This window comes from Galeopterus variegatus, unplaced genomic scaffold (assembly GCF_000696425.1).
Source record: "Galeopterus variegatus unplaced genomic scaffold, G_variegatus-3.0.2 Scaffold2002, whole genome shotgun sequence".
NCBI classification, from domain to species: Eukaryota; Metazoa; Chordata; class Mammalia; order Dermoptera; family Cynocephalidae; genus Galeopterus; species Galeopterus variegatus.
Window position 1 is genome coordinate 154,154 of NW_007728113.1, and position 8,979 is coordinate 163,132.

Here is an 8,979-nt window from a genome sequence, read left to right on the forward strand (position 1 = left end):
GATGCGCTTCCGAAAGACGGGGCATGTCATCGCCGTCAAGGTGAGCCCGGGCCCCGCCCCCCGTGGGCCCCGACCCCGTGGGCCCCGCCCTGAGGCTCCCTCCTTGTGGTCCCTCCCCTGCAGCAAATGCGGCGCTCGGGGAACAAGGAGGAGAACAAGCGCATCCTCATGGACCTGGACGTGGTGCTCAAGAGCCATGACTGTCCCTACATCGTGCAGTGCTTCGGGACCTTCATCACCAACGTGAGCGGCGCCTGCCCCGCCCCCTTCCGTCCTGGCCCCGGGAAAGGAGCCCATGTCTGGGGTGGGCAGGAAGGCGCAGTCACCCCAAGCCGCGCGTGCCACCCCTTCCCCCGCAGACGGACGTCTTCATCGCCATGGAGCTCATGGGCACGTGTGCCGAGAAGCTCAAGAAGCGGATGCAGGGCCCCATTCCCGAGCGGATTCTGGGCAAGATGACGGTGGCGGTGAGCAGCCAGGCAGGGGTGCGGGCGACCGGGTTGGCAGCCTTCGTCCCTGTCCCCCCATCACGGGCACCTTCTCCTGCGCATGCTGCAGATCGTGAAGGCGCTCTACTACCTGAAGGAAAAGCACGGCGTCATCCACCGCGACGTCAAACCCTCCAACATCCTGCTGGACGAGCGGGGCCAGATCAAACTCTGCGACTTTGGCATCAGCGGCCGCCTGGTCGACTCGAAGGCGAAAACGCGGAGCGCAGGCTGCGCCGCCTACATGGCGGTGAGTGGGGGCCAGCAGGCGGGGTGGGGGCTGGGAGGCCGGCCCCCAGCCTCACGTGCACCCTCCCTTTCTGCCCCCTCTCCCCCAGCCTGAGCGCATCGACCCCCCGGACCCCACCAAGCCCGACTACGACATCCGGGCTGACGTGTGGAGCCTAGGCATCTCCTTGGTGAGTTGGGGGCCTGCATCCAATCTTAGGGGGAGGGGAGTGAGGTCTTCTGGGGGTGTGGAGGGATGGAGGGGGGCATGAGTTTGTTGCCAGCAGTGCAGCCCTGCCCGTCTCTCTCCCAGGTGGAGCTGGCAACGGGACAGTTTCCCTATAAGAACTGCAAGACAGACTTTGAGGTCCTCACCAAAGTCCTACAGGAAGAGCCCCCGCTCCTGCCTGGCCACATGGGCTTCTCGGGGGACTTCCAGTCCTTCGTCAAAGACTGGTGAGAATCCTTGCCCTGCCCCATCCTCTCCGCACTGGGAGGCTGGGGAGGTCATGTGGGGCCTGTCGCTCTGGGCAGCTGGGGAGGGTTGGGGCAGGAGGGGAGGGTGGCAGCTATGGGGGCCATGGTTGGGGGCCACAGACAGGAAGGAGCTGGAGCTGGTGCCATGGGAGTGGGGTTTGGACCCAGCCTGAGGGGACAGCTGTCCCTGTGGGCGTTGGGCCGGGTGGCCCTTGGGCTTCGCCAGGGGAGGTGGTGAACAGGCAGTGCTGTCCCAGTGCTAGCACCTCTGAGCGTTCTGGGACGGCACGCAGAGTTGTATGTGCAGGAGGTCCATGGTCCATTCTCCCTGGGGGGCCCCAGCCACCTCCGATTTGGGAACCTTACATCCCCGGCCCTCACCACACCACCCTGGGCCAGGAGACTTCAGGGATACACAGCTGGGCAGGTTCCAGCTGTCAGCAGGGCGTCTGAGGACATCTGCAGCTGCTTGCCACAGATCTTCAAGACCCCTGGCTCACCCAGGAGGGCCTGAGCATAGGGACACCAGGCTTCTCCTCCCCGGCTCTCATCTCTGTCCTTCCACCTCTCCCTCCAGCCTTACTAAAGATCACAGGAAGAGACCAAAGTATAATAAGCTACTTGTGAGTACCTGGAGCCCCTCCCGGTCCCTGTCCCTTCCATGGGGAAGCCCCAGGGCCTCAGCATGAGGCCTGTAAGGAAGACTTCTCATCCTGAGCCCCGCTCCTTGGGCCCGCAGGAACACAGCTTCATCAAGCGCTATGAGACACTCGAGGTAGACGTGGCGTCCTGGTTCAAAGACGTCATGGCGAAGACCGAGTCTCCGCGGACTAGTGGAGTCCTGAGCCAACACCATCTGCCCTTCTTCAGGTAGCCGCGTGGCGGCGGCCAGCCCCACGGGCCCAGGGGCATGGCCATAGGTCCCCCTTCCCCACCCGGCCACCCAGCTGCCTGCCAGGGGAGACCTGGGACCTGGATGGCCACCGAGGGCTGCAGACAGAAAGTAGGGGGTGCCTATCACCCCCAACTCCCTGCCCACCAGCCGTGGACACACGGGCCCACCAGGCCCTAGCCCTTCCTGCCCCGGGGTCAGCCGGCCGCACATGTCCCCCTGACAGACACTGTGAATGGAAGACAGCAGGCCGCAAGTGGACTCGCTATTTATTCAGTCGTAACCTCTGGGCTGGAGCGGCCCCCAGGGGCTGGGAGAGAGCCCCCTGTCCTGCATCCCCCACACGCCCAGCGTGCTGTCCCCTTGCCTGTCCCCACGCACATGCTGTTCTTGTCTCCTTCTGTCTCCCCCTTCTACCTCTCTGTCCCAATCTGGCTCTCCCTGTCTCCCTCCCTGCCTCTGCCTCTCTCCTGGCCTAAGCCTGGACTCAGCCACCCCCTGGCGGGACCCCTGGGTCCACTTAGGTCTCTGTGGAGCGCCAAGTTGGTCGCTGGCATCCTCGCCCCAGCAAGGCAGTGTGGGCATTGCGACTGCAGCCAGACCGGGGCTGGTTTCTCTCTCTCTCTCTCTCTCTCTCTTTTTGATCTCAGGGGGTCTTTTTTGGAGTTTATTGTATTTTATTGTACTTGGTGGGGTGTTTAGGGGTGGGGGGAGGAGGAGAGCTTGTTCTCATGGGATTTGTCGGTACCTTCAGAAACTTTTACCAAAGTCACGTTTAGCTGCTTGTGGTGGGGCCCCTGACTGCCTGCGGGCACTGGGGGAGCTGGGGCTGGGGGCCCGAGCCGTGGGGGCCTGGGCCGCTTCTCCTTAACAGCCCAGAGGTGGGCTCCAGGGAGCTCCTCCTCCCTAGGGGTTAGCCCTTGGGGCTGGAGACTGGCCACAGCTTGGGGGTGAGTTGAAGACCTCAGGGGGCACAGAGGGAGCCCGAGGGAGGGGCCATGGCCACATAGGATGGCCTTCAGGGAAAGTGGCGTGGGCGTGGTAGAGAGCAGCTTGCAGCAGGGAGGTGTCGGGAGGGGATCGATGGCAGGATCGGGGCCGTGGAGCCGAGAGAGGGCGTCTGGAGGGGATCGGTTTGAAGGTGCAGGGAGTGGATGTAGGGGTTTGAGTATGTGTGACGGTGGCTCAAGTGAAAGGGGAGGCTAGGCTGAGGCATGGGAATGCAAGGTGGCTCCCCCATTGTGCCCTGAGCGTCCTTTGACTCACCCAGAGCTGGCCAGCCCCCAGCCCACCCTGAGGCCTGGGCTGGGAAGGACCAGGCGCCCACCCCAGGGCCCAGGCCCAGGTGTCCCTTGGAGCCCGCTGCAGCAGCGGCCAGAGCAGGAGGGGGTGTGTTTCCTTTTTGTTGGTAATGCATGCACATCAAGTGGACAAGAAAACAAAATAACAAAAACAAAAAAAGAAGAAAAAAAGGAAAAAAAAGAAAACCCCATAAAACCACAAAAACCAACCAACGCCAAAGGTGAGGAAGCTCGCTGGATGCACCTGAAGCAATGTAGGCTTAGGCGTCGCTGTCCCTTCTTACCTGTTGTCCTGATCTCATTATTGTTATGATATTCACAAAACGCCGCATGTTTAATAAGTAATAGAAGTCATCTTCTCTCTGCTCCTGGGGGAGGCCACCTTCTCTTGCCCCTGATCCCCTTTGTGAGGGGATGGGGGTAGGGTGGGTGGCCAGTGGGCCTGGCCCCCTCCCTCCCTCACTGGGCCCAGCCATGGGGGCCTTTGTGGGTGTCTGGAAGGTCACTTGGCTGGTCCCAGGGTCAGCAAAGGCCCGAGGGTGGGCCGCCTGGTTTTATTTTTATTTAACTTTATTTTCTGTTTTGTGAGTGTGTCCGCCCCCCTCCTTCAGTGTTAAGTGGGAGCCCTGGGGGAGTCTCTCCTACTTCCCTGCATCTCCCAAGACCTCCCCCTCTGTCACCAGCCATCCCTCTTGACCAGGCAGAGGGCAGACCGGGCAGACAGGGGCCTGGGGTGGCCTGGCCCAGCCCACTGGCCCAGGGACTCTCAGGCTGCCAGTATTGCCCCGTCCCTTTTTAAAACAAAATGCCCTCGTTTGTAAATCCTTAGACGCTTGAGAATAAAACTCCTCCCTTTTCTTCCATCAAGTCTGTGGTGTGTTGTGAGCTTGGCAGGGAGGGGTGGGAAGGGACTGGAGGAGGAATGCTGCTGTGGTGGATGAGACGTCCGCATCGAGGGGAAATTTAGGCGGGGAGGGAACGAGGAGGGTGGCATTTGTCACAAGCTGCTAGTGTAAGGTACCCCCTGCCCCCCCATTAGCCACAGGTCGGGCAGGAGAGGAGCCCTTAATCCCCGGCAGGCCTTGGGCATGGGCTCTGATGTCAGCCCCTCCACCCACCACCCCCGCTCCATCTCTCCCGGGGTGGCCGCCCAGCCAAGGACAGGGCCACCTGCCCACTTGTCGGGCCTGGAAGCAGCCAGGGCTGGTGCCTTTGCTACTGGCCCTGAGCACCCTGACCTCAGCCAGTCCAGCATGCTGGGTGCCACACTCCTGCTACTGGCCCTACTCCCGGACACCTCCACCTTACCCAGTGGGCCACCTGGTATGTATGGGCTGGGGTACCCTGTTCCCATCACACTGTCATCCCTGTGTCGTGCTTTCTCAACTTGACCTCTCGTCCACCCCACTTCAGGGCACCAGAGTAGGGTGGAGTCTGCCTCTGTCCCTGGTCCCTGGGTTGGCTTGCAGCTTGCACTTCCTCAAGGTCCCCAGCAGCCATGGGCAGGGTCAGGCTGTGCGAGTGGGGCAGTCTGTGAATGTTTTTTGGAAATGGGTGTGCAGGCAACCCTGAGTGCTTGAGGTCATCAATTTGACAAGGACTTCGGCTGAACGCCTCCTGAAGGCAGACAGCATCATGTCCGCCAGGCAGTGTGCATGTGTGTCACGCATGTGTGGCCACAGAGGATGGAAGTCCCCCACCCTTTACTGCCACTGCCCTCAGCCTGGGAGTGCAGAGCCTGGACAGACGCAAGCGCCTGGTGGCCTGGCTGGGCTTTGGCTGTGCCCAGAAGAGCCTCATGGAGGGCACCCTCCCTCTTCCCCCTTCCCCTTTGACCACAGCGCCGGCCTCTCCTGAGAAAGGGGAGCAGCTGGGATGAAGGGGATAGACCTCTGACCGCACCACCCGACTGTCCACCGGGCCTCCATGACCCTTTTGCCCCAGGGATTTTCCCGCCCACTTTGGAGGTCAGGGAAGGAAGGCTCCTCTCCAGGGTGGCCAGCTTTGCGCATGGCCTCAGAGGCTGGGATGTGACATCCAGGGTCTTCTGGGGGCACGACATAGTAACTGTCCCGCTCAAGGAGAACGTGGTACAGAGCTGAGCATGGGTGGAGCCGCCACCACCGCCGCATCCCTTTTCCAAAGGAGGGGCGAGGAGCTCGGGTCACTTTCCCGCAGGGCTTAAGAGGCAGCGCGTCCTCCCTCCTCTGTGCCGCCCTTTCCCACCCCGGCAGTGCCCCCATTCCCCGTGGCGCCGGGCCCCTGGCTGCGCAGGCCTCTTTTCCGTCTGGAGCTGTCGGACGCAGAGGACGCCTTCCCACGCCGCGCGGGGCCGCTCGAGGTCCCGGCCGACAGCCGCGTGTTCGTGCAGGTGCGGACACGGGAACACCGGGCGTGGTAGGGACAGGCGGGGCGGGCGATGCTGATGGCGCCTCTGTTCCCCAGGCGGCCTTGGCCCGCCCCTCCCCGCGCTGGGGCCTGGCCCTGCACCGCTGCTCAGTGACGCCGTCCTCACGCCTGGCCCCGGGGCCCGCCCTGGCGCTGCTGCGTGGGGGATGCCCCGCAGACCCCTCGGTCGCCTTCCCGCCGCCGCTCCCCAGCAGCGCTGCCGGCCTCGCGCGCTTCAGCTTCCGCCTGCGCCCTGTCTTCAACGCCTCGGTGCAGTTCCTGCACTGCCAGCTGAGCCGCTGTCGCCGCCTCCGGGGAGCCCTCCGGACTCCAGCGCCTCTGACGCCACCATCGCGGGTGCGCGAGTGCAGAGCCGGGAATCTGGGCGCCGGGATCCCCTCGAGAGCTGGGCACGAGCGTCTCTGGCAGCTGAGGGAGAAGACTCTCAGGGTTTAAGGATCTGGGGGTTGGGGCGCTTTGGGATCTGGGGGCAGGGGTCCGTCGGGGCTGGGGGTAAACGCTGGGTCTCTCTCAGACTGCTGGTTAGGAGCAGGGACCCCCAGGGGCCCGTAGGGCTCTGAGCAAGCTTCCTAAGAGGACAGGGAGTGGACACTGGGTTCCCTCCTGGACAGAGCGCTGGGATCCTATGGGCGGGGCTCTGAAACCCCCCTGGGTCGAGAGAATGGATGCAGAAAGCTGCCAAGGGGCCAAATCTCTGGGCATCTAATGTTGGTTCGCAAGTTAGGTGCTGAGAGTGCGATCGTATGACCTCCTTGACGAGCTGACACTTGGGGTCCTCAGGGGCTGGGCAGCTAGCCACTTGTACACTTTGGGGCTGAGCTCAGAGACTCCTAAGGGGCCAGATTCCCAGGGATTCAGTGGTAGCCTTCTGGCTGCGGTGGAGGGCTGGAGGCTTAGATCTCCTGGGGGCCCTGGGGACTAGATCCGGAATCCCAGAGCCTTGACCTATGCGTCTTTTCCCTCCCCCTCCCCCCAGTGTCTGCCTCAGGATGAAGCCTGCGCGGGCGCCAGCAGTGACAGTGGCGAGAGCCTGGGTGGCGACAGCTCCCACCTGCACACGCTGACGCAGCCCATTGTGGTCACCGTGCCACGGCCGCCCCCCCGTGAGCGCTCAGTCCCCTCCTGTAGAGGGCCCTGGGACCGGGGAAGGGGGGTGAGGAGGACACCTGGTTCCCGGGCCCCGTTTCAGCGTTGCACTCCCCACAGGGCCACCCAAGAGCGTTCCGGGCAGGGCTGTGCGCCCCGAGCCTCCCGCGCCGGCGCCCGTGGCCCTGGAGCCTGCGCCAGTGGTGGCGCTGGTGGTGGCCGCCTTCGTGCTGGGCGCTGCGTTGGCCGCCGGGCTCTGCCTCGTTTGCGCGCACTCAGGTAACGACCTCCGTCCTGCCGAGACCTCCACCGGGCCCACAGCCTACGCCCGTGCGTCGGGACCCGGGGTCGCGGCGATCGTGTCTGCGGGGCCTGACCATCCCTAGACCTGCTTCCGCTACGTCCGCAGAAGCCCCCAGGGGGCGCCCTTACCCTGGCGCAGCGCGCGCAACCCCTATTGCAGCCGCCCGACTCTCCCTTCCAGCGCCCCCGCCCCCCGGGCCGCCCCCGAGAGCCTCGCCCGGCGGCCCCCAGCCCAGGAGGCCCCAGTAAAGCAGGTAAGCATGGGGGGAGGAAGAGCTGGAGGAGGGAGGTGACGACAATGACATCATAGCACTACTCTACGCAAAGTTACTCTGCGCCATAGCACTGTTCCAAATGTTTACCCATATTAACTAATTTAATCCTCATAACAACCTTCAGGTAGATACCAATCCCATTTTAGAGACAAGCAAAATGAAGCACTCTCTGAAGTTAAGTAACTTGTCCAAGGTCACAAATTTTGGGGAGCTGAAATTCGAACTCAGCCAGTGGGTCACCCGCGGCAGGCTGCGGGCTCTGGGTCCAGAGAGGGGTCCTCAAACCTTGGACAGACACTAGGAGAAGAGAGTTCCAAATCAGACGCAGTTCCCACTCTTACCCCGGCACACAAACTGTTGGAAGAGGACGTTGGTCTGCTGGGAAGGGGGTGGCCAGCGTAGTGTCCTCTCCCTCGTTCAGCTTCGTCCGCCCCTCCCCAGGGATGACGCGCCCCCTGCAAGGTCCGAGATGCACCCAAACACAGCATCGGGACCAGGCCCGTCAGGACCCGACGTTCTGCCCTGGACCTCGGACCCGGTGGGACCACGACCTCTGAGCTTCTCCTTTCTCCCCAACCCCCCCACCCTCCATCCTCCCTCCTGGGCTGAAAATAAACCTCTGGACCGACTGGCTGAGTCCTGGTGGAGTCAGTGTGTATGCGTGGGGGTGGAAGCAGGAAGGGGAGGCTGGGGACGGGGCCTGGGACCAGGACTCCAGGGGATTCCGGGTTGGGAGAGGTCCCAACTGGAGGTGTGGGACTTGGGGTGGGGGGCTCATACGCCCTTAGACAAGTGTGCACAATTGGGCCAGGAGAGACTCAAGGGCATTTTGTCCCAAACAGAAAGCGACACCCAACCCAGCCAGCTTAGGTTTAAAATAAGCCCCGTCTCCCCTAGCCCACCTGCCTCCTGCGATCTCCCCCAACCTGGCCCTTCCCCATTCTCGACTCTCACAGCCCTGAGCCCGCCCTCGCTCAGGCCTCGGCCTCTGTCCCAGTCTCCTTAAGTCTCTCCTGGCCGAGCTCCTCCCTTCCCTGCGCATAGACAAGAGTGGAACTCCTAGCCCCAGTTTACAGATGACGAAACTGAGGCTCGGCAAGGCTAAATCACTTGCCCAGAGTCCCCAGGGCTGTCCGATCCCTCAGTCCAGGCTTTTGGCAGCAGCTGGACAGCTGCTTTCAGGCCAGGGCCCACCCTCTGAGAGAAGCAAAGCACACATTAGGAGTTTCATGAGTTACTCCAGCACTGGAGGGACAGCACGAGAGCCAAGATGACGGCCCCAGTTTATAAACGAGATCAAACGAGGGTCTCGTTCGCCCCCGCCTCAGTTGCGGTGCCAGTCTCTCATTTCCACAGAGGCGGCTCCCTTCGGCCTGCAAACGCGAGGCCACGCCCCCATCGGCATCCGCCTCGCGTGGCGCTTTCTGGCCTCGGCGGCCCCCGTAGTCCCGCCCACCGGGGGAAGCCTCACTAGCGCGCCGACGCCTCTCTATCCGGCATGAAGCCGCCGCAGCGGCGGC

At 63.1% G+C, this 8,979-nt stretch overlaps 3 protein-coding genes across 4 annotated transcripts in view; all 3 read left to right on the forward strand.

Annotated features, from left to right (window-relative positions):
* MAP2K7 (mitogen-activated protein kinase kinase 7) overlaps positions 1-3,558 on the forward strand; it is a 9,624-nt gene extending 6,066 nt beyond the window's left edge. For both annotated transcript variants that reach the window (XM_008580018.1, XM_008580017.1), the window contains 7 exons: positions 124-243; positions 360-467; positions 559-738; positions 827-907; positions 1,030-1,172; positions 1,771-1,816; positions 1,933-3,558. In XM_008580018.1, the coding sequence (XP_008578240.1) occupies positions 124-243; positions 360-467; positions 559-738; positions 827-907; positions 1,030-1,172; positions 1,771-1,816; positions 1,933-2,067 (813 nt within the window). In that variant the 3' untranslated portion in view covers positions 2,068-3,558. The remainder of the gene's footprint in view (positions 1-123; positions 244-359; positions 468-558; positions 739-826; positions 908-1,029; positions 1,173-1,770; positions 1,817-1,932) is intronic.
* Positions 3,559-4,639: 1,081 nt separating this feature from the next.
* TGFBR3L (transforming growth factor, beta receptor III-like) lies at positions 4,640-8,046 on the forward strand. Its single transcript, XM_008580016.1, has 7 exons — positions 4,640-4,709; positions 5,621-5,757; positions 5,832-6,131; positions 6,772-6,898; positions 7,002-7,160; positions 7,366-7,438; positions 7,901-8,046. The coding sequence occupies exons 1-6, from the start codon at positions 4,640-4,642 to the stop codon at positions 7,431-7,433; spliced, it is 861 nt and encodes a 286-aa protein (XP_008578238.1). The 3' UTR covers positions 7,434-7,438; positions 7,901-8,046.
* Positions 7,903-8,979, forward strand: part of SNAPC2 (small nuclear RNA activating complex, polypeptide 2, 45kDa) — a 4,398-nt gene continuing 3,321 nt past the window's right edge. The window contains exon 1 of the mRNA XM_008580030.1: positions 7,903-7,997. Within this exon, the coding sequence (XP_008578252.1) occupies positions 7,903-7,997 (95 nt within the window). The remainder of the gene's footprint in view (positions 7,998-8,979) is intronic.